Source organism: Lemur catta, chromosome 16 (assembly GCF_020740605.2).
Source record: "Lemur catta isolate mLemCat1 chromosome 16, mLemCat1.pri, whole genome shotgun sequence".
In the NCBI taxonomy this organism is placed as follows: Eukaryota; Metazoa; Chordata; class Mammalia; order Primates; family Lemuridae; genus Lemur; species Lemur catta.
This window is the reverse complement of record NC_059143.1, coordinates 43,153,579-43,179,086: the sequence shown is the minus strand read 5'-3', so window position 1 is coordinate 43,179,086 and position 25,508 is coordinate 43,153,579. Positions and strand designations below refer to the sequence as shown.

The 25,508-nt window shown below is 44.0% G+C and overlaps 1 protein-coding gene across 1 annotated transcript; it reads right to left on the bottom strand.

Annotated features, from left to right (window-relative positions):
* Nucleotides 1–14,058: 14,058 nt before the first annotated feature.
* On the bottom strand, nt 14,059–24,451 carry LOC123621599 (gastrin releasing peptide). The gene is given in 4 exon segments (XM_045527458.1): nt 14,059–14,293; nt 19,078–19,113; nt 19,116–19,310; nt 24,313–24,451. Coding segments are annotated over 4 exon segments (441 nt in total). The 3' UTR covers nt 14,059–14,222.
* Nucleotides 24,452–25,508: the final 1,057 nt, after the last annotated feature.

The window sequence follows — 25,508 nt, the reverse complement described above, 5'->3', positions numbered from 1 at the left end:
CCGCTTCTCCAGCTCTCTTCTAAGGGCTCTTTTTCACCAATCGATTTTATAGATTTTTATTTTATTTTATTTGTTGAGACAGAGTCTCGCTGTGTTGCCTGGGTTAGAGCGCACTGATGTGACCATAGCTCACTGCAGCCCCCAACGCTTGGACTCCGGCGATCCTGCCCCCCTCGGCCTCCCAAAGTGCTGGGATTACAGGCGTGAGCCACCACGCCCGGCTTCACCAACAGAATCTTATTATATTATGAGAAATCCAAGCCTCCAAGAGGCGGGCAGGGACTTTCAAGGAAGATAATAGTACGTAATTAAAAGCCAGCATTTCCTGCTGCTCAGGTGGGTTCTAACCCGCCCGGGAAAGGTGAGGCCCCGCAGCGCTAGGCAGGCGCCCCGGACCCTTGCGCAGGCCGACTGTGCGCTCTGTGGCCATGGCGTCCCTTTTGTTGAGGACCAGCTCTAATAATCTGGTCTCAGCTTGTTAACTGAACCATAGTGGGCAGAGTTAATGACTCATTAGTGATTAATTCCTTTACCGCGCCTTAATTACTCACTGTAAACCCCCTTTCGTAAAACTGGATTAAATCGTGTAGATCCTTGGCGGCAACTCACACAGCCGGGGAGGACGTGGAGACTACCCGGTTCCCACAACCCCTTGAGCAGGCCGGCTGCTTAATGGGACATGCAGAGGTGGCTCCTCAGCCTGGGAGTTGGGAGAGCTGTGGTCCAGCCCTGGCTCTGGCATTGCCTGGTGGTGTGACCTTAAGCAGGGCACCTTCAACAAACCTCACTGGAGCGATAAACCTCTAGATCTCCTCTCTTCCCTCATCACCTCGCCCTGGACACCTAAAATATAATAGCTCACTTTAGCACCACTTTCCTCTGCTCTGTACTTGATATGTGTATTTATTAATATGTTAGTGGGTTCTGAGTGAGTTGTATAAAGGATGCCTTCCTGTCCAAAATTGTCTGTGAAATGCTTTTTCCAATCTGAACAGTGGCTGGGTGCTATAGCCTTCCCTTTGGTATTTTTTTAAAAATTGGTCTCTAAGTTTCCCCCCAACCGTAATTTCCCCTTCTGTATTTATCCAATCTGGAGACCTTTACAAAACATGATGGGCCTGAAATGATAAATAAAGGACAGTCTCCACACTCAAGGAGCATGGCCTAAGGAGGGGAAGGACCCAACTGTACATATATTTCCAAATGCCTACGGGTGTCCTCCACATCAGCATCCTGTAGGGTACCCCAGAATGCATGTGTTTACATCAAATCTTATTATTCTTTACTCTGTGGCCTCCTGAAAGCTCCTTAAACCCTCCTCCCTCTTTCTGCATTCATATCCACCCAACAGATATGATGAGAGCCATTCCTCTCTCTCTCTCTCTCTCTTTCTTTTTTCTTTCTTTCTTCTTCTTCTTCTTTTTTTTTTTTTTGAGAATTCTTGACCCCATAGAGGTGAGTTATATCCCGGTTTCCTTTCTACCTTATTTCTTAGCCATACATCTACCAAATTTTATTTTTTTCCTCCAGAGATGGGGTCTTGCTATGTTGCCCAGTCTGGACTCAAGTGATCCTCCAGCCTCAGCCTTCTGAGTAGCTGGGATTAGAGGCATGTGCCACTGTGCCAGCTCTTCCAAATTTTAGCTGATCAGTTGGATGCCCAGAACAAACACATCTCCCAGCCTTCCTTTCCAGTAGATGTGATTAAATAATGACCAAGGTTATGTAAGGGAAAACCCTTCTCTTGCCCCTCTCCTGCAGTCTGTTGAATATGACGCAGGTGTGACACAGGCACTGGAGCAGCCATCTTGGGCCATATCACAAAGCCATGTGTTGAGGATGTCGAGAAGCAGAATAGAAGGAACCTAGGTCCCTGACATACTAGCTCTGGACGGCTACCTAGAATATTTTAGGTCTAATATTAGAAGTCACTGTCAGCCAAACCTAAGCCTAATTTACTCATTCCTTTCCCTTCAACCCCTGTATGTAATTAAGTGCATAGCCCCATTGATTTTACTTCAGAGTGTCCCTTAAATTTGCATGCCCTGTCTTTCCTCTCCCTGCCAGTTTCCTAGTTCATCTCTTACTCATGCCAGTGGCCTCCCATGGTATGCAGTGCTTCTGTTATGGTCTTTGTTATGTATGGGCCCATTTTATGGTTATTTCTTCAATGATTCATTTACAAACATTCATTGACTTCTCTCTCTCTCTCTTTCTCTTTTTGCTAAGCTCTATAAAGACACAACCTCCATGTTAGTATCCTTGTCCCTCAATCTTTTCCATCTATCTTTCACACTATAGCCAGAATTAGATGTCCCAAGCAATTCCTATGCTTAAAAACAATTCCTTATGGCCTCTGAGGCAAAAGCCAAGCCACTGAGTATAGCATCTGAGGTTCTTCTGAATCTGATGCCACTCATCTTTCCAGGCTTATGTCTGGTGTCCCTCTCTCCACCCTCTTTCCCTCTTCACTCTTTGTTCAAGTGACACCAGTGCACTCTTCATTTTTCTGTACTGCCATGTGCTTTTTCATTTCAAGGCTTTGAACTTTAGACTAATAAATGAGTCCAGCAAGGCTGCAGGATATAAGACCGATATGCACAAATCAACTGTATTTCTATATATTTGTAATGAACAATCCAAAAATGAAATTAGGGAACAATTCTATCCCCAGCACCACCAAAAAGAATAAAATACTTAGCAGTAAAGTTTTTGAAAGTGTGAAACTTATACTCTGAAAACTATAAACATTGTTGAAAGAAATGAAAGATCTAAATAAATAGACCAACATCCCATGTGCACAGATTAGAAGACTTGACATTGTTAAGAGAGCAATAGTTCCCAACTGATCTACAGATTCCACATGATCCCTATCGGGATCCTGCTGACTTCCTTGTACAAATTAACAACCTGATTCTAAAATCCATATGGAATTTCAAGGCACCTAGAACAGCCAAAAACAATGTTGAAAAAGAATAAAGAGGACTTACACTGCCTGATTTCAGAACTTACTACAAAGCAACAGTAATCAAAATAGTGTAGTGCTGGTATAAGACATATAGATCGATTGAATAGGACAGAGTCTAGAAATAAGTCCATACATCTGTGGTCCACTGATTTTCAAAAAGGGCGCCAAGATCATTCAATGGGGAAAGAATAAATAGTCCTTTCAACCAGTGGTGCCAGAACAACTGGATTTACACACGCAAAAGAAGGAAGCTGGACCCTTACCTCGTACCACGTACAAAAATTAAAATAGATCAACTTGCCTAAATGTAAGAGGAAAAACTGTAAAACTCTTAGAAAAAGACATAGGTGTAAATCTTCATGACCACGGATTTGGCAAAAGCATCTTAGATAGGATACCAAATGAATAAGCAACGAAACCATTGATAAATGGGACTTCATCAAAATTTCATACTTGTGTGCTTCAAAGGACACCATCAGGAAAGTAAAGGACAATGCATGGGATGGAAGAAAATATTTGCAAATCATATATCAGCTAAGGCTGCACCCTCAACCCCTGGGCTGCAGACTGTACCAGTCCGTGGCCTGTTAGGGACCAGGCTGCACAGCAGGAGGTGAGCAGCAGGCAAGCCAGCCACCAAGCAGCAAAGCTTCGTCTGTATTTACAGCCACCCTCCATCTTTCACATCACTGCCCGAGCTCCGCCTCCTGTCAGATCTGTGGCGGCATTAGATTCTCATAGGAGCAGGAACCCGACTATAAACATGCGAGGGATCTAGGCTGCCCAGAGGGCCAGCCCTGCTGAAGTGATGAGCTAGTTTTTGCATCTTCCTATTCCTCAATCAAAGCTCTCCTCCTCTCGGGGTCTCCGTTTGGTTTTCCCCACCCCTGCTCCACCCCATCCCTCTTCCACCCCCAACTCTGCTCTTTTTTAGAGCAAATGGCCCATGGTAAATGTGACTGCCTGATAGTTGACCAAAAATCTGCTCAAGGCTCAAGTTTTAGCCTGGAAGACTTTGTACTCTCAAACAGCCGTTTGAGTACTCAATGGCAACTCTTTTCGTGTTTTCTATGCCTTATTTTGTTTCTTTTTTGGGTGAGGGGACACTTCTTTCAGATTGCTATCATAGAGATTTCATAGAATTTCATGTCAGGAGATTGCAGGAATCCAAGTTCTGCTACTAACTTGATATGTGGCTTTCGGCAAGACTTTAGACTTCACTCTGGCTGAAATTCCTCGGCTGTGAAATAGAAGGGCTAGACTACAGGACCTCTAATATCCTCCCAGCTGCAAAGTTCTCATCCTGCAAACAAATTTACTTCAGTAAATTGACCAACAGTGCCATCTGATGGCTACTTTGAGAACTTCACCTGCTGATTATGCATTAGAGGTTTCTAACAGCATGCCAGCCTCCGGGAATCACCAGTAAAGAAAAGGGCCATTCCCCGGCCAAATAACGACCTTCCCGTCTGAGTTCCCCCCAAATTCTTGAACTTCATGGCTTCCCTTAGATGGAAAGCCCCTCCTTTTCCATTCAGATTCCCACCCAGGCGAAGTCAACCCGACCACAAGGATTTTTAGATCATTAAGGCCACCCTCAGAGAAATGCAGGGGCCAAGTTGGCTGATACTTTCATGTTTTCACACCGCTCCGTGATTCTTGTTAGGAAGAAATTGGTTCTAAGTTAATTTCTTCAAAGTGTGATTAACTTAACCTCTTAAACTTCTCATGAGAAAATATCTACTTTTCTAAATAAAATGAGCCCTCGAGTAGGGCAATTCTGAATTCAAATCTAATCAATTAAAAAAAATTCTACTCAAGGTAGAATCTGAGATGCTTGTGCAGTAGAAAAATAATTAATGCATCGTGTCCTCTTTCTGGCATCTTCAAATCACAACAAATAGGTAATATGTCTAGACCTGCCATTAGACGTTGTATAGGATTTCCACCCAGGATAGTCTCTAAAATCTGGCATTTAATACTAAGGTATTAATGATGTAAGTATCCTAATATTTCACTCATCTACAAATATTTACATTTTAAGAATAACTTTCTGGGGGTACAATGACCAACTTAAGAGAATAACTTTTTAATAGTAGAATTTTAGGTGTGTAAGAAATCTGGTGGCGAGACGCCTTACAGTTGGGTGACTTTGTTTGACCTCCCTCCAATTAGCACACATGTGACTGAGGTGCTAGTGATACTTAAAGGTCACAGGGAAGTCGAAGCTGTCAGTATCTTGACTGTGGCGGTGGATGCATGAGCCTACGCAGATGGTAAAAACATATAGAGCTTTACACACACCCAAGTACAGGTATAACTGGGGAAATCTGAATACAAGTAGTGTGTTGTATCAATGTCAACATCCTGGTTGGTATACTATAGTATAATTTTGCAAAATGTTACCATTGGAGGAGACTGGGCAAGGTGTAAAAGAGATCTCTCTGTATCATTTCTTATGACTGCATGTGAATCTACAATTATCTCAAAATTTTCAATTAAAAAAGAGAGAGCTTAACTTATTTGGGGGAAAGGTAGTGATAAAACAGAAGCTTCTTTGAAGAAGTGACATAATAAGCCAAGATGTGAAGGCAGAGGGGGCAGCGGAATGTGCCAAGGCCCAAAGTAGCAGGTAGCGTGATGAGTCCATTTCACTAAACGGAGTCTGATGAGAGTGGAGTCTTGTAAGCGAAGCAGAGAGTGGTGTCAGGTGAGGCCGGAGGCAGCAGCCAGGTCAGGCAGGACAATGGGCCGTTGTAAAGATTTTCCCTTTTGCCTGTGAATAAAGGGAGGATGCAGAAGGTTGAAGCTGGAGAATTATATGATCTGTGGACTTTGGGCATATGGGAAATGGGCTGGAAGGCTGCAAGAAGGTACACAGAGAGGCCTTTTAGGCTCTGTGGCAGTGTGGTGGAAGTATTTCAACATCCTGCTAGAAAGAGATTCAGGTGATTGAGGTTCATTTTGGACTCAGAGGCACAAGCAAAACAATATTATATCTCAGGGTTGGACTTACCAATCAATCAATAAAGGACTTGTTTTGAGTGTCAGCCTTTGGCTCAGCAGAAACTGGGAAAACAGTTGAAAATCCTGGTTGAGGTCTACAAGAAACGAAATCAATGTCACCTCACCACCTGGGTAACCACCTTGGGTTTCCTTTCTTTGGGTTATACTCTGGAAACCACGTGCTTATCCAGCACTGCCAACCATGGCGGAGAGGCCTCGGGGTTATTCTGACAATCCGTGAGAGCCACAGCGGGAATCTTATTGTCACCTGACTTGCTAGTACGCCAGTAACAAATGTCCTTTTAGTTTGAAGTAATACGTGGCTTCTTGTTTAGGTGGCAGCTGGTTGGGATTGCATGTTTTGCTTTTAGCCAAATTTAAGTGAAGAAAGTCAGTCCACGTGGCCTGGAAGACAGGAAATAAATCAACCATGAAGCTCAGGACCCAGCCCCTCAGCAAGTAAACCAGAGTTAGGAGAGGTGGAGGAAAGCCCCGGGCCCCCGGCCCTACCAGGACCAAGATTGGACACAGACATTTATTGATATCTTCAAAACTTGACAAAGAGATTCTCACTTTATGTGACTCTTTTTTTTTTAACATTTCACCTATTAAAATCATATAGAACCATAGTCCCAGCTACTGGGGAGGCAGAGGCAGGAAGACAGGAGGATCACTTGAGCACAGGAGTTTGAGGTTGCACCACACTGTTATGGCAACTGTGAATAGTTAATGCACTCCAGCCTGGGCAACATAGCGAGACCCCATCTCTCAAAAAAACAAAACAAAACAAAAAAACAACATATAGAATTTCTTGAAGTCTGCCTGCAAGTTCAGTCTCTCTCTTAATCTGATTATCCAGAGAATCACTATTCTTCACAAATTTCTATTTGTGAAGTTAAAATCTCTACGTAACGATTGTTTGTTCTATGAGAACTATGCCTTCAGTTATCTTGCAAACTCGTAAAATGCCACAAAATTAAGTGAAACAGAGCAGAGAGAGATCAAACCGGGGTTTGGGCCATGCAGACTCGGGAGCTCAGTGAGATTCTGTGTAAGGCTTACTTTTTGGTTTGTTTCAAGATACAGTGAGAACTCTCAGCAAATGGAACTCTGGAAACAGATGGTCTGATCCCAAACACTCCAGTAGGTTCTATCCAGGCTCTGTTCGCTTATTGAGAATGGCTCACCAGTACCACTTCAGAGTGAATTGCATTGCCTAGCAATCTGGCCTCTTTTTTTTAACAGGCTTCCTGCCTTATTCTGGTGACCAGCCTGAGAAGGAATGAATCTTCAGAATCAGCCAGTGGAGCAAATATCACGTGGGCAAACCACCTTCTGAAGTGTTGCACACAACTAGAGAATCATAAGCACAAACAGGAGTTGAAACACTATTATTGAACAAACCATGGAGCAGTCTTCTTACCCCCTACATAGATAACATTAAGCTATGATCATAAATTCGAATGCCTAGAATGGGCAGGCAGGTGATATAAGCAAATGAAGCAGGCAGGGATATGCACTTGGGTGTGGTGGGGAGTGTGGCAAAGTGGAGAATGTGTTCCTCATACCTAGGCACAGTACCAGCACTGATTGTCTTCTGAGAAAGCAGGCACAGTAGCAGGTCTTCCAATTGCTTGCAACTTGGATTTTTTTTTTTTTTTTTTTTTTAAGAGACAGGATCTTGCTCTGTTCACCCAGGCTGGAGTACAGTGTCCTCATCGTAGCTCACTGCAGCCTCGAACTCCTGGGCTCAAGTGATCCTCCCTCCTCAGCCTCCCAAGTAGCTGGGACTACAGGTACACACCACACCCAGCTAATTGTTTAAATAATTTTGTAGAGAGGGTCTCACTATGTTGCCCTGGCTGGTCATGAATTCCTGGCCTCAACCAATCCTCCCACCTCAAGCTTCCAAAGTGCTGGGATTATAGGCTCGAGCCACCATACCCAGCTTCAACCTGTATTTTTGTATGAAATCCTTTGGTATTTAAGTGTTTGTGACTAATTCTAATTTCTAAGACACCGTCCAGGCAAACAGCACATCTACAGACAGCATCTGATCAGCAGGCTGCCTGTCCCTGTCTACAAAGTTAAATTGTGTTTTGGTTTTCATTTTTTAATTCAAGTTGAACCCTCAGCCTGTCCATTTAGGCTGTCTCTAGTCGAGGCATCTTGGGAAACTGCCAGGTGGAGAAGGCAATTTGAAGCTCTCCATTTCCTTTTCATTGCTGTTTATGTCAGCCGTGGAGTCAGAACAGCAATTATGTTGTTCAGTAACGGCCTCTTCTGCTGCAAGGCAAAGAAAGGAGTAGAAAGAGAGAGGCCCTGACGAAGGAGAGGACGAGCCTGTCAACTGTAATCACCAGGTTAGTGCTTTGAGCAAGGGAAATGGACTAGTTCTTGCTCCTGAAGACTCATAGCTTTCAAACTATCCAGAGAACTTTACATGAACATCTGCGAATGCAACAAAACCTAGAATGTTTCCACTTAATGGCAGTGACTAATTTTTGAAATTGTTCTACTGATGGAACCAGAATTGTGTAAGGTCACAAGCAATGAATTCCATACCTGTATTACAGCAGATGCTGTTGGGTGCCCATCCCAAACCAATGCCACCCTCCTTTCTTACTGAGAGAGTCTTGATTTTGTTTGGGTACTTGCCCCTCCTTCCAGTTGGTAAATCCTAACTGGGTGAGGCCAGTCATAGTGGTCCTTTCTTTTGGGCGATGATACATTCTTGAGCTTTGCACACCCTTCATTAGCGCTGGGTTCAGGGCAAACATGTAACCCAGCTGTTTACAGAGATGTAAGGGACATAGAGGCATCTGGGAAAGGATGTATCACTATTGATTAGGTGAAGCATAAAAAGAGATGGTCTGTCTTCTTCCTCTGACTGTTGTCCTGGCTGGATGTGACACCTGGAACTCCAGCAGCCGTCTTGTGACCGTGAGAGAAGTCAGTGTAAGGACAAATCTGACATGCTAGTGGCAGAGGAGGAAGACAGAAAGGCTGTCATCCCTGAAGATATATTTGAGTCACTGAGTTATTAATAAATGCAACTAAACAAACCTGAGTTTCTCCCTCCTCTGGAGTTCTTGTATGTGAGATAATAAATCTTTTTATCTTTAATGCCAATTCAAGTTGAGGGCTTTCTGTTACTAATAGCCAAAGGTATCCCAACTGATGTACAATGTTCATTCCTAAAGGTCTACAGAAATAATCTCTTTCCATCTAGAGTCCTGTGGAATCATTCATTCACCATCTGTTGATTAGTTTAATTGGTGTCCAAGCACAGAGAAACCAAAAACAGTGCCATAGGTTCCCTTCTGCCAGAGTCCAGAGTGCTTACCTGGGTCCAGTTTGCTTGCCAAAACCGCTTGTGCCATAATTTGGTTTCTCTGAACCCTCAAAATTTCATGTTGAAATGTGATCCCCAATGTTGGAGGTGGGGGCCTAATGAGAGGTGTTTGGGTTATGGGGGTGGATCCCTCATGGATAGATTAATGCCCTTCCTGGGGATGGGGGTGGGGGAGTTCTTGTTCTATTAGTTCCCTTGAAAGCTAGTTGTTTAAAAAAAAACAACCTGGCACCTCCTCCCTCCCTCCCTCCCCTCCCTCTCTCTCTCTCTTTTTCTCTTTCTCTCTCCCTCTCTCTTCCTCTCTTGCCATGTGATCTCTGCACGCACCAGCTCTGCTTTGCTTTTTGCCATGAATGGAGGCAGCCTAAAGCCCTCCCCAGAAGCAGATGTTGGCACCATGCTTCTTGTACAGCCTGCAGAACTGTGAGCCAAATAAACCTCTTTTCTTTATAAATTACGCAGCCTCAGGTATTCCCTTATAGCAATACAAATGGACTAAGACACCTTATTTCTGATGGAGGAGTGCAAATACATCTCCCATATGTACATATACATAAACACACGCATAAACATAGGTGTGATATACCATGGAGTGGGTTTTTTCTGTGTAAGTAGATACTTGGAAAATATCATACCTTGAGTTTAATTTTAGAAATTAAAGATGACATCCAGTCTACAAAACATGATCTCTATCGCAGCCTCTTGTTTTCAGAGATGGAGAATGGAAGAGGCCATGAAGAAGGCATACTGTCTGTAAACCGTGGTTTTCTGGCACTCAGCATTCAGAATGAGACATGGGGCAGGACAATTTCATATTAAACGTGGAGACCTATTGTCTAGGAGTCTTTCAGTTGTGTCAGGCCTAAGAGCCACCAGTTCCAGCTTGGTTCTTTCCTAGGATTTAAACTTGTAATAGCCGACATGGCAAACACTGCTAGTTGCCTGTCCAACATCCATGCTCTTCTTTTTCTTATTAAGAGAAACATGTTTTGTTGTTTTGGTTTTTTTGTAGGGAAGGAGTGATGGGGTAGCAGCTTCCCCAGCTGAAAAATGACATTTCTCAGGTTTTTTTGCTGCTAGAAGTGGTCATGTGACACAGTTCTGACCAAAACACAAAGGCTAAAGATTTCTGAGAAAACTGCTTCCTTGATATAGAGCCCACCCTTTTCTCTTCCCTCTCTGTTTTCTGAATGAAGCCGGGATGTGTTGGCTGGGGCTGCAGCAGCCATCTTATGATTGATGATCAAGGGAAATTTAAGAAAACCACAAAGATCTTAGCTATGAATCCTTGGATCACTGCACTGGCCTGCACTGCTGTCCCCTAAACTTATTATGAAATGAGAGGAAATTAAACTTCTATCTTCTTTAAGCCATGGATATTTGGTTTGGTTTGGTTTTGTAACATGTATCCAAAGGCAATTTCTAATCAATATAAATACAACTGACAGCCAAAGTGCCACATGCTCCTAAAGGAGATGGCTCTAGGTTGTCAATTATCAGTATAAGTCAGTAGGGGAAATCCCTTATTTGGAAATAATAAACTAAAATAATTAATATCAGAGTAGATTTTTATATTTTATATTAGTTTAAAATAAAAAGCTCTCAGAGCTAAATAAATTAGGAGGCGAAAGAGAATTTTTTAAAATATGAGTAATCATGTTTTTATCATTCCCAAAGTATACTTTTAATATTAAAATACCTCTTCCAAGATGAGCTAAAGAATCCAGATGATACTCTTGGACAGATAGGGTATAATTACAGTGTCAGAGAGTAGAAGGACTAAAAATACTCTCATCCTCTTCCTTGGGGCTATTAGAGTTGGCTTGGGTTTTTGATACGTCCTCAAGCATTGATCAGGTGGCCCTGTCAGTTCACCATGGTCATGATCTATCTCCTCTGTCCATCAGGCCTTATGTTATGTAACATATGTGGACCAAGTAGAGTGGAAGAAAGAGGGGGATGGAAGTTTCTCTGACTTATCTGGGTCTCATTTAAAGTGATTAATTGGAAGACACAAAGCCCTGAGAGGTGAGGCTGGGAGTCTTTTCAGTGCACACGATGAACACCATTCTTTTGCTTTGGAAATGTTGTGCGTCTCCCTTGAAGAGTTATTTCACATTGTCTGAACAAAGCAGACAATTTCCTCGCAGCCCTGGCGAGGAAATGAATAATGCAATTCCCACATTCTGCATGAATTATTCCTCACACATCTAAGCTCAGTTAGAATGCTCTGTGATGCTCCCCAGTAGGAACTGAAAAGTGGGCATTTTGAGGCTAGAAATTGTACTGTGCTGCTTGAAACGCCTGTTTAGTGTATTACCAAACCTCTCATCGTAAGTAAAGATTGCTAAATTACCCAGAGCAATCCACCTTCTAGCACTTAAAAAAAAAAAAAAAAAGACTGTTTTGAAAAGAACAAATTTTAAGGCTACTATGGCTCTCTTCCCTTTTGGATTCTCGCTTCTGATTATACTTTACTGCAAAGATTTCTAAATATTGCCCCTCTTAAAAGCAATCTTCTCATCTTGCTGTACTCTGTACACAGCTAGCCTGCATGCTGTGGAGAACAGCCCCCCGGTTCCTGCTCTCCCAGAGTCCCAGGCTGGAGACTAACTGTCCCATGGAGTAGGAATGGGCAGGTATCAAAGGGGAAATTCTTTGGGGGGAAGGGAAGGAGATATCTGTTATTTGTGGTTGATCACATCTTTGAACACCCTCTCTCCATTTTGATAGGGTCCCACTATTTTAGTCCCATGTTCCCAAAGTAGAATCCTAAAAACTACATTTCCTAGCTGCAAGGGCTAGGCGTGCGGTCTAGATTCCAACCAGTCAGACATACTCATTCAAGACTCTGATTTGGGAGCGAGCCCCTGGTGGAAGAGGCTTTTGGGCACCGCGCCATGGGCACAGGCTGTGGCAGAGGAAGTAGAAGAAAATGCAGACTCGGGCAGTTCTGCAGAGTGTTTCTAGGGGAGCCCTCTCATCAACCCCATCAGTGGCATGGCTTTGGGCACTGAACCTGTAAGTTTAGGCTTGAGCCCATTTCTCTGGTCTTCTCTTTCTAATACCCACTCATAAATTTCTCCTTTTCTACTTCAACTATCCAAGGTGGATCCTTTTATCTTCAGCTAAAAATTATCTGACCCAATAGGCACACACGGATATGTGACATAACCCACTTGCAAATAAGTTCTAGAAAGCTCTGCTTGTAAGGAAGGCTATATCTCTCAAATAAAAAGAGTCTAATCTTGACCTGGGCTTGGTGTGGAGGAGGCCTGCAAAGGTCAGGAGGTTTGAGTGAGCTGTTCTTACCTCTCAGCCAGAACTCAGGAAAAAAGTGATTCCTCCCAGGTTCATTGCAGCATTAAAAAAAAAAAATTGCTGCTAAAACACAGGATCATGTACATTTACTTTTGTGAGACAATCAAACAAGTAATAGTCTAGATGGAGTTATTCTAGGAGCATTGCCTCATGTCCAGGAACCTTCTCTCTGCGTGAAGTTCCACAATTAGAGAGCTTCCCCTGGGTCTGGCATATTTTCTTCATCACAATGAGTGTCCTATTGGAAGGCAAATCCTTCTAAGAGGGCTTACACCTTCATCATGAGCTGCGTGGGGGCTTTAGTTAACAGAGCACTAAGTTCTTAAGAAAGAGGCCCAAGAAGGCCCCATGATAGAACACAGGGTTCCTGAAGAGGAATCTAGTATTCCTGAAATTGCACAGATTTCCCCAGGTCTGGCTCTGTTGTGAATCAACATGGTTTTAAAAGGCATTAGAAAGAACACATCACCTCTTGTGGGGTTCATACATAATCAAAACAAGAGCAAGATAAATACATCTCTTTAAGGTTTCAAATGTGATTTTCCTAAATGAAGAAAATCTAAACATATGGCAAGAAGCTTTAAAATCTGTTAATGTGCAAATGTCATGATAAAAATGGAACTGGTGAGTGTTAACGAACTGCCAGGCCACGTTCTCTGAAAATGGAAGGAAATCTCTTGAATTCCTCTTATCCTTTCGCTGTGGAGCTAACTAAATCTGGCACTGGGGACTACTTCTCCCAGACTGGCAGTGAAATTTTTAAGAAAAAGTGCTACTTGCTAGGTTTAAATATACTGAAAGGGAGGTTTAAAATGAGGTAATGCTGGAAATCTGGTGCCCGTGATGTTTGGATCCCAGTTCCGTCTACTATGTGACTTTGAGCAAGTCACCTGACCACTCTAATTCTCTGTTTCCTCATCTACTCAATGGGAATGATAATTCTCAGCTTAAAGGATTAGTATGAGGAGTATATCAATAATATCAGCAAAATACCTGGTCATGGTAGGGGCTGAAGATAAAGGAATTCTTAAGTGATGGACGGGCCAGCCTCCATCGTCAACCTGGCCCATCTGACAGTCACCATAAAGTGAGTATAAGCTCCCAGCGGTAGCCTCAAGTAAGTCACAACAAGGATTCAGTAAGTGGCCTTCAGAAAGGAGAGCTAAAAATTCATCCTGACTTAATCAGTGAGCACATAAGTACATTATCAAGCTGTGTGTTGATCTCTGCCACACTGTCCTCTCATCTGCCATTGAAATAAAACAACAGCCTGCCCTTTGGACAATGTGTTTAAGCTTTTATTGTGAATGGTAACAGCTTGGGGCCTTCAATCTAATCAACAAATAGCCTAGATGTAAAAAGCATTAATTGGAAGACTCTTTTTGAACAATTGTTCACAGCAAACAAGTTCAAACCAGAAGATGCTGCTTGAAGATCATGAATTTAGTCAAGGTTGAAAGATACAAGAATAGTTAAGTATTTTGCACAGAGGAAATCTTGATGGTCCAGTAGAATTGATGTTTGCAGAATGCAATCTCTTAAGGGCTTTGCTTTCTCCTTTCAGAGAGATGGTCATTGCCATTGTTCATTCAGCTGGGGGTTCCTTCCTTCTTGTTGAGAACCTGGAGCAGAGAATCTACCAACTTAAAAAATATTAGAAAGAGTTAAGCAAACATAGGGATGCTGAAGTCTAATACCAGAAGTAAATCCATTCCCAAAACACCATCAGGGCCATTTCGGAAGTTACAAAGGCAAATTCTTTGGTCAACCCCAGACCTACTGAATCAGAAACTCTGGGGGTGGAGCCCAGCGATTTGCGTTCACAAACCCTACAGGTGATTCTGAACATGGAGAATTTGAGAACCACAATTGTGCCAAGAGGGAGAAATTATCTTCCACTTTTCTTTTTTTTAGCTACTGCATTTTGGGGTCTTTTGGTTATGCCAGCCTAGCTTAAACCCTGATTACTCAGGTATATTTTAACCAGTGTCAGAAATTAAATGTGTTATCCATAGGAATTTATTTCTCAAGTAGAGCTGAGAAAGGGGACTCAGAGAATGTGAATTTGAATTTTGAATTTGCTTACATTGACAATGCCTCATGACACCAATCAAAGCCAGTCTGTGAATTACACAATTACTCATTACAAACCTACAACTGTAAATAGTAGTGGTGTGGGCAACTTGGGAAAAGGAGTTAATTTGGGTTTCTGCCAATGCTAAATTTATTGTGGTTTGCTTGTTGTGGCTTCTGCTCAAATTAACTAAGACTGAAGAGAGAAAGAGTAGTTATGATTTTAAAACACTTCTTTGCTCCCATATAATACCCTTTATTCCCCTAGAGGAGGAAACACTTTGAAACCAGACTAGAACTTATTACTCTTCTTACAATTCTCTAGCAATTCGGATTCCCCAACTTCCAGACCAGCCATTTCTTTCTCATAAGGGAAGTACTGATATTCTCAAGAAAATTGTCTGCTCTGTTTTGACCTCGCGCTCAACTGTTTTGACCAAGTGCTAATGAGCCCAGGACCTGGGGTTCCACTCCCACACATGCCAGTTAGCTTTGCTTTCCTCCCGAGCCCAGGCTGCACTGTTAAGGGTGGCCAGCCTGCCTGAAGATGCCACCACCTGTCTTGCCTTATGAACCACTGGTCATACAAGGGGCCAGCTGACATGTGGGAAAACATCCACAGAAGTTCCCCCATTGGCTCAAAATATTGAACATGAGAGGTTCAGCTCAAGGGAATGGAAGTAAAGCTAAAAGGAAAAGGAGAGCCATGGAGCCTAGGAAGACCAAGGACCTGGGAGGCGAAGGGTCCCTGTGCAAGGTATGGGAAGGAACTGTACGTGAGGTGGGGGCCGGGTTAACTCTGCCCCTTCCCAGAAACTGTCGGGCTAATCAGAGCGTTATTAGTCATTCTTGATTGTATGTTGCTTCCTCTATATTTGGAGCTTCCTTTGGAGCATTTCAAATATTAATAAACAAAACCTGCCTATTTCCTGTACTTATTGGATGGGACCCTGAGAGCAGTCCCTTAAAAAGGAGGACCAACTGACACATTTACTTCCTTTCCATAACAGCCTCTGGAGCTCATTTCCAGCTTCCATCTTCATGTCCACAAAATAAAAGGAAAAACCTAAGGCTGCAGGGAACAGTGGACTGGGTCCAAATTACAAAGGGAACCCAAAGGCCAACTGACACCTCCACTGAAACTCAGAACAATGTACAGCCATATCCAGGATTACGGGTGAGGCCCCAGAGCTAACCTGAACACTGTTTCATGTCACAGAAACCGTGGGGTAAAACCTCCATTAGTTGCAGAATAGAATTAAATCATTTGTGAGAAGGGCACAGTTCAAAGACAGGTTAAGGTTCACCTTGAATGTGATTGGCCATAATTGCCATGCAAGTTCTGGAGCCTACTTGCCATGGGATAGTAGTCTAGACTGCATGTTACACAAATATTTTATGAATTAAGTAAATATCTTTGTCATAAAAACATAAGAAAGGCTCTGAGTTTCTAACTACAGCTCTGGGAGAGTTGGCAACAGAACTTGGTGTTTTATTACTAAAATAAGAGAGGAGAACATATGTGGATAGTTTTTAATTTTAAGAGAAGTCCTGCAGCCTCTGAAAACTCCTGCTGCTAATTCTGGCAGTGCTCAGCGAGGTCATTAAGCTTCTCTCTAACACTGGGAGATACATGGGTTTCTAACAGAACTATTCTCTTGGCACTCCCTCTTTTTGAATAAGATAATTATAAGATATTTTCAATTTTCATAATGACATACTTTGATTGAGGTGGAATTTCCAGTGCAAGAGGAGTGATAAAATGTTTTGGTCTCTGCAAAAAGACTAAACTAACTGTGGAATTTGTTTTTCACATTACTGGGAAATATATCCAAACGAATAGTACCAATGTGTGCAGTAGCTAATGATTCAACTTCAGGTGGAATGAAATGGGATGGGCTTTCTAAACTTGCACAAATAAAAACAATGAATAGAAAGAGTAGAAAAGCAAGACCTGATTATAAAAAGATGACCTTTTCCAGCTCACATGGGATAAGTATTGTTCCCTGTAAGCAGTTAGTCTTCATGGCTGCCCACACAATCCATCCTGTAATCCTGCCATTCAGAGACCTTTTTAAAGCTATGTTTTTGTAATTGCCTTTGAAGCTCACAGAATATTCTTCTGAATATAGTGGGACATATTTGATCCTTAAGGAAGAAGTTGAATTTTTCAAAAGATTCCAAAGATATGCAGAATCAGGTTTAGGAAACAAAGCAATTCAAACCAAACATTGCTGTTTGGTTCAAAAATGAGGCATTATAGGTTAATAATATGATTGTGAGTGTTGGTGAGGGGGGGAGTATTTTATGAATAAGCTATGAGGGCTGTAAAAGTTATTTTTGAGGGTTTTGTGGTGGTGATTTTTGTTACTCTTCAGACAAATGAGAAGGGTACTGCTGTTGGTTATCCATCCCCTGGAACTCCAGCAAAGCACTTGACCAAGAAAAGGCATGGTCAGGCCAGGCTCGGTGGTTCACACCTGTAATCCTAGTACTCTGGGAGGCAGGGGCAGGTGGATCTTTGAGCTCAGGAGTTCGAGACCAGCCTGAGCAAGAGCGAGACCCTGTCTCTACTAAAAAGAGAAAGAAATTATATGGGCAACTAAAAATATGTACAGAAAAAATTAGCTGGGCATGGTGGCGCATGCCTATAGTCCCAGCTACTTGAGAGGCTGAGGCAGGAGGATCGCTTGAGCCCAGGAGTTTGAGGTTGCTGTGAGCTAGGCTGACACCACGGCACTCACTCTAGCCCGGGCAACAGAGTGAGACTCTGTCTCAAAAATAAATAAATAAATAAATAAATAAACAAACAAATAAATAAATAAATAATAAAAAGGAAAAAAATGAAAAGCCATGGTCAGCTAGGAGCTGAGAAGGCAAACACAAGTTCACAGGGCCCACAGAGGCTGATCACGTAACACCCATAACACAGGTGTGGACTAGAGAACCTCTCAGGTCTTTGCACAGGGTTGGTACTTATTTCTATATTGATTGATTTAATCCAGATTTTTCTTTCTGAGTAAAAGCTACTAAAGACTTCTCTCTGGGTGCTTAGTGCAGCAGATGAACTTTTAGTTTGCATTTAGCATAGAAAATCCATGGTAAACCCAAAGGGCAGTGAAACACCAGCCCTCCTCCAGAGAAGCCAGCTGAGGCTTGGCAATGGTCGTCCCTGAGCCTTTGTAAACGGGCCATCAATCAAAAAAACTAATCACCGTGGAATACTGAAGGAGGGAGTTCTCCAGGCTCTGTGAGTAAAAAGCAGTATTATTTATTGTCAGAAACACGAGAAATAAGGCCTGCTATTACATCCTGCATCCTCCATATTTAAGATCAATGAGGACCATTCCCTGGAAGGTGTCTCGCAAGGTACAGGCTGTACAAGACAGACTGAGCACGGGCTCTTGTCCTGCTTTCATCAATGAAAACTTATGTGACCAGTTTCAGTTTCCTCACCTCCAAAATGGACAGAATAATAGAATCTTCCTTCTAAGACTGCTGTGAGCATAAACTGAGAAAAATCGAGGTAAATTGCTTTAGCTTAATACTTGGATTATAGTAAATATTCAATAAAATTAGCCATTATTATTGTTATTGGAATTATTATTTTTGTCTTTTATTATATACCATGAAAACCTTATAAAAGTTAGTGATAATCACCCCATTTTCAGTTGCCTTGCTTTCTTCTTATAAATTTTCTTCTCTCCTTTATCCTGTTCACTGTCTTTGTATCTAAACATTGCCAATGTGGTGTCATTATTTTTCCCTCCCCTCTCTAAAATCATATACATGATGAATCAGTTGACCTCGGATAGGTTTACCAAAGTTTTGAAATATTAGGATGAAACCTGAACTAGGTAATCTTAGAACAAATATGAAGAAGTATTACTTTGCATATAAAGTAGCCAACAAGAATGCTCTCTTCTAAAAATGTCCATGCATTGGCTCTTCCACTAGTGTTCATCAAAAATAAGCAAGTCTGTAAGCCCAGAAAGATTTACACAAATAGTCTATGAACTCACTATCAAAACATTCTGGTAGGACATAGGCAGTTTAAAAAAAATGCCATCAATGCACAATTAGGAATAAAACTAAACACGATTGCTAATAAAATTCCTAAATTGGAGTTTCAAATCAATACCCTCTCCATGGACTCACAGGAAAAATAAACTATGATGTCAAAGAGAAAAGGTAGCATGGAAATTGTCTGCTGATTTGCTTAGCATGTATTGGTGTTGGCCTAATATAGTGGCTGTAAAGGCTTAAAGCCATTTTCTTCTTCCCTGATTAAACTTTCTTTCCTTGCATTCCCTCCAAATACCTCCCACCCCACTTCTCTAGTGTGTTTGTTTACCTTTGCATCTTGAACCTACATCTTTGAAGCTGCTGAATCCCAAGTAGGCTGGCCATTGCCCAGGGGCTCCCGGGGAGGTGGCTGGAGGCGTCTGTTCTCCTTTTCTTCTAGGAGACCCAGCAAATTCCTTGCAGCATCTTCCCACCGAATGTACTCTCTCAGCCGCTGCTTCAGGCTCCCTCCCTCAGAAATAGGTGGTGACTCTCCTGTGCTCTTTTTTCCCATTAAGTGCCCTGTAAAAACCAGAACAAAAAGAAAACCCAGAATGCCACAAATTGTACCAAAGGAAATGAATGAAAGAGAAATTTAAAGGACACCAATTATGTTCATGTGGCTTCCTCCTATGTGCAGAAGAAATAGCATTTTATTATTGGGAGTTAGTTTATAAGTGACAGATTTTGCTCTCTGTTCAAAATGTGCAATGAGCTGGATAGAATTAAGAACTGCAACCCAAGAGCCCTGGGTTTGGTTCCAGCACCTCTACTAACTAGTTAGTTGACCTCTGCCAAGTCATTTAGCATGCCCAGTCTTCAATTTTCTCAACTATAAACTGAACAGCGTGGACTAGATTAATCTAAGGAAGCTTCCATTTCTAAAATTCTATCATCAATTCTGTGTACACTGAATTCTATTCCCAACTGGAAGATGGAGTTTAAATGCCTTCCCCAGTCAATTTTGAATTGCTGCTGACAATAAAAGTCTTGCTGCTTTTCTTTGTGTTGACAAAAAAAAATGTTGCTCTCCTTTTGTCTGTAATACAAAAGTACCAAAGGAATTTTTCATTTAAACTTTTGCAGAATTTTAGCTGATATTGAATCTAGGAAATTTTACCTAGAAATTACAGTTTGTTAAGCATGTCATAAAAAACAAGTTGAAAACAAGTTCTGAGTAACACTTCCTAGCCACATAAATCAGAATTTACTCTTGGGTATCTGAAATGGTCACTGAAAGTCTATCAGTGGCTCCAGGAATGTGTGTCTGCCATGTAAATAAATAAAAACATGTTCATGCATGCAAGAGAAGATAACATAGACTCAGAGGTGAGCAGAGAATTCAAGGTCTGCATACTTAACATTTTAGCTCCTTGCTTAAATATACTCGTGTTATCTACTTTCTTCGTTGGCTTTCCCCATCTCTCTGTGATTGGGCTTTATAGCATTTTGGAATTTCCGACAGCAATAAAACTATGGTGCTTTTGATTTAAAGCACACAAGGAAAAAGGTCTTCATGGTTCCAATGTTGACTGGCATTAGAAGTATTTATGGCAAACGTCCTAGGAAGAATATTTGAAAGATCTGTGGTCTCTTAAAATTGAAAGAGGCCCCTTCCCAGCAGCTGTATCCACCAACAGGGAAGCCCTCACCCTAACTTCATTGCTCTCACGTGCACTGCAATGTACAGTTTATAGGATGTTTAAATGCATTATTTCATTTGATCCATACTGTGATAGGTTTGGTGAGAATGAGACTTGCCAGAGATCATACGGATGTAAGCAAAGGTTCTAGGATTAAAATCAGCTCACAGTCCAGACTGTATTGTACTGCCTCGTAGTGTCCTTTAACTTCCTAAGAATATAAGGTAGCTAAAAATCATTCTGGGGTCTGGAAATAAGGATAAGGTCTACAAAAGGCTTTCTAATGTTACAGAAAGGAATAGAGACTATATATTGGTATATCATCACTCATTATGTGACTCAGAAAATTAATTCAGTGACTATTGGGGAGCCTTAAAATGAAGTTTTACTGCATTGCAGTGTGAGCACTTGCCAAATTGCCTGTAACATGGCACTTCATACAATTTTAAAACCTTACTGGGGATACTGTCCCAAGTGAAGGTTTGGAATCCTGAACCATTGGCTTCTCACTTATCTGCTTGGTCAATGTGGTGCCCAGAGATCCACTCAATAACCTTGCATTCAGCCATAGCAGTGATTATGCTGTACAACTTCCCAGGAAGTAGTGATGCCTTTGGCTTTATTTACATGGAGAAAATTGGATCATGATGATTGGAAGGCAGGATTAGAACCCTGATGCTCCCAGTAATGACCTCGGTCACTCTTGCCTTCCTAATTGCCTGTCATCTAGTTAGGAGGCTGGAAATGAGAAAAGCGTTATTGCCAATGAAGTAGAGGGATAATGGAGATATTTTTACAAATAAGAATTTCATTTTTGTCATGCCTGAAAAATTTAGTGGACTTTTCTAACATGGGAGGAGAAAGTCACCCTCCAATCTGTGATTGTACTGAATTTCAATACTTGCATATATGGTGAATGTGTTCAGTTTCCCACCCTAGTTCACAGACTGTCGGTTAAGGAAAACACACCATCTAAAACATCCCAGGGAAGCACACATTCCCTGGGTCCTATTTTACTTTTGAACTGGCTACTGTCAACCATATCATTGTCTCCATAGCAACAGGGATGATATGCCCACTTCTGCCTCTTCTCACAGCATTATTTGTCATGGGTCCATATCATAATAATGGAGGTCTCAGCATAGACAAAAGACAGGCACTTGAAAAAATAAAAATAAAACCTTGCTCAAAGGAAAAAAATCCTTTTGTCCTTTTTAATCACTTAAAGATACCACTAAAGGGCAGGTTTGAAACATAAATGAATAAGTCATAGGTTAAAGTGCTGAGTACTTCTAAGAACTTGTCTTTCTGGAGCCACACTTAAACTCCCAGTTTCTGAGACTGCACTACATACAATGACAAGCCATTCTGCAGCTGAATACTGGTGTTTCCGACTTTAACTTTCTGGGATACACCTTACATCAAAGTTAGATCCACAATTAGGAGCATTTCATGGAAGGACAGGGAATGGTCACCAGTGTTAGTGTTGACATATATTTTTATCGCACAAACAAAACATTTCCATGAACGTCAAGCCAGACAAAAATTTGTTAAGTTTTTAAGCGGTCAACCTGTTTTCCATTGCTGCACCATGCTTCTCTCAGCTGGAAGAAGCAAGTCACTTAACAAGCTTGCAAATGTGTGCTGACGGCTTCCTTGTGGACAGCATTATGTAGCTTTAGTTTTACATAATTAAAACTAAACTACGTGTTTTTGGTGACTATGGAGGATAGGCATTTTCTTGGGATAATTGAAAACTAAATTTAAATTTTAACACTATCATTCATCCTTGTCAGTGCTCATATTCCAACAGAAGGCATGTCTACCCAAAGCAAACTTTTTCTCAACCACAATGTAATTTTAGGCTGAAATGTGATTTCCTACTTCACCTCCCTCATTCCCAAGCTCTTCCTATACTCTGCACAGCCATCAAAGGGAGAAAAAAGGGGGAAAAAAGAGTGTATTTGAGAATAAATAAGAAATGGTATTTGAGGTTGCCACTGGTTGGCATAACTATGGGTTAGGAATGCCCAAGGACCACTGTGCAGGGTGATTAAATGCCAGACACCCTAAATACCTGAGGGCAGATGGGCTCCGGGACTACAGAAAAGTGGGGTTGGCTTGGCTTCCAGTAGAAATAAATGTTGCTGGCTTCCCAGGTAACCCCCTAGTCCTCCTTTGGGCCTGCAAGGATTACTTAATAATCATTTTTAGTACAAAATAGGGACAAGCAAAAAAGGTTGGAAATCTGCATGTTTCATTCCACCTTTCCAGGCTGGTGGCTGGGCCAGACAAAGGCCACTTGATCTAAGCTCCCAGAAACCCTTTTTAAGAAGTGTCAGTTCTAAGTTTGGATTCTTCAGCACCTTCTAAATATCCTTCATTCCTGAAACACAGGGTTTCTCAGCATCCCCCACCCAACCTCTCCTCTCCACACCAGACTCCTGGGTTTCTCCTGTTCCTCAGGATCACAAACCCTCTCATCCCGAGACTGTCAAGACTTGGCAAATGATTCTTTTAGCAACAGCAAAAACTGCTCTGTTGCAACCCCAGCGCTCTTGATTTCTCTGACTAAAGCACAAGCAGCCCAGAGGAGCTGAGGACAAGGAGACAGTTCCCCTTCCCCAAAATTCTTCCTTGTCTTCGCACCGAGATCTGTGAATCAATTGATATTTGCATTATCAAATACCTTTCCCACACCCGGACCTGGCTCCTAAGTCGATGACTAAGGAAATACACACACAGACACACACGCGCCTTAAATCTCTTTAGGGATCCACCAGCTTCCTAGGGAATGTTGGGGTTGTCCCAGTTGTCTATATAAGGGGAGACAGTTGTGAGAAAGTCGGACACTTTGTATTCGCCAGAGGCTCTGCTTGGCGAGGCTGAGAGCCCGGGGTGAGCCAGCCCGAGGCCGCGGCCGCTACCTCCCTCCCAGTCGCGCGAAGGCTGGAGCGGCGCTGGGGGACCCCGGACCCCGCAGGCGCCCTCCGCACCCGCCCGCGGCCGTCCTTTCCGCCGGGGGTTCCGGGACTGGGGAGAGGGACGGCGGGGACGAGGGAACATCCGAGCCAAGCCGGTGCGTGGAGAGCAGGACCTGTTGGCAGAGGGAGAGGGAAAGGAGCTGGGGAAAGGGCGAAGTCGCGGGTCTAGAGAGGCAGAGAGACCGCGGTGAGCAGGGAAAGCAGGCGCGACCCCCGAGGCGCCGAGCCTGCCGGCTGGAAGGAAGACGGGTTGGGCCAAAGGGCCGGGAAAAGAATATCGCTGCAAAGGGAAGAGAAAGACGGAGAAAACTCAAGAGAGCCACGAACAGAGGCGGGATTCAGGCACTGCTCGCTGAACAGACTTGAAACCCAGGGCAGGAGCGCTGCGCCCCAGATGCCCACACCTGTGGCTTTGCGGGGCGCAAAGGCGCAGCCTGGATTCCAGCCCACGCCGGTCGGAGTCGAGGCCACCGAGCTGGACCACGGCTCGGAGATGAACTTAGGGGTCCCTCTGCCCAAAGTTGTCCAAGGAGAGTACCGGGCCAGACAGGGTTGAGATTAGGCGGACAAAAGGAGGTGTTGGGTAGGTGCGGAGCGAAGGTGATCTGCGCATTGGATGGGTTTTTGGAGAGCTGAGCGCTGGCTCGGGCGCCGGGGTAGAGGGGGAGACACATGGGCTGGAAGCGAGAGGGAAAGGATCAAGGGACCAGCCTGTGGCCAGTAAGCGACTGATGGGCTCCCCAGGATAGGGAATGGTAGGGTGGAGTTTTAGGAGAACGGGGAAGGTATTTCAGTAGAAAGGTCGGAACAAACCCAGCCCCCAAAGCCGGGCCCGGGAAACGCTGAGATGCGGAGACAGGTCCCCTCTGGGTGGCACATCCCGCTGAGGACACTCACCCACCGCCCAGTGGTTGCCGCGCGGGTACATCTTGGCCAGCATGGTCCCTCCTCCCACCGGCACGGGGACCGCTGGCCCCCGGGGCGCCTGGCAGAGGACCAGCGCCAGCAGAATGAGCGGGAGCTCGCGGCCGCGCATGGTCCCGGCGGGAAGCCCTGGGAGCGCCGCGGCGAGGCTGGGCAAGGAGTGCGCTCCCCCCACGGAGGGGCGACGGGAGGATCGGGACCTCGGAGGAGCTCCGCCGCCGCCGCCGCCGCCGCCGGTGCCACTGCTGCAGCCTCCGCCCGGGCCCCGACTTTATACGGAAGCCCGGGCGGGGGGGGCGGGGGGGTCTTCCACCGCGGACGGGAGCGCTCTGACGTCTCCCTATGGCGAGCCGGGGCGCTGGGACGCCCGGCCTGGAAAACCGTCCATCTCCCCGCCTAGAGATGAAAAGGCTGAGCGAGCGTACGCTGCCCCTCTCCCTTCCCCTCGCAGTCCCGTCGGCCTTCCCCACATCAGATGAATTCCTTCCCTCCTCGACGCCTTCGCTCCAACACAATTCGGGGAAGTCCTCCCTCTCCAAGCCTCACCAGGGACCTCCGGCGTCAGCTGCCTTCCCCTTCCGCCAGGGGCAGCGGCGCCCGGGCCGCCGGATCTCGGCGGGTGGAGAGGGGCGAGCTCTGAGCTCCGAGGGTGGATGCTTTGGGGCTGGGCTATGCTGGGGGGCAGTGGGGGGGGGTGCAAACGAGATTGCAAAGGACTTCTGATCTCCAGACCTTGTCCCCTCCATGGACCAGCTCCTCGTTGTCCCAGCCCATAGACTTCCAGACCTTGCCTTCTTGCGGGGCGCCCTCTCTCTTTCTCCCCCCTCCCCACCTCTCTCTCTCCCCCACAGCAGCAGTATCCTCGCCTCCACCCCGTTCTCCGCACCCCTGTCCTCTGCGCACTTGCATGGTGAGATGGAGGATGAAACAGAAGGCACTTGGCCCCTTGCACAAGCATACAGCTTCCATGTCACCAAGGAAGAAACTGCTCTTGTGCTGATTTCCCTGGGCTGCACCTACTAGAAAGCTCAAACTGTCCCTAAACTGCCACACACACACACACACACACACACACACACACACACACACACACACACACACACACCTGTCTAGAGTTGCTCAATGTTCCTCTGCTCTTTCTGTTCTCAGATCTGAAGAATGGTCACCAG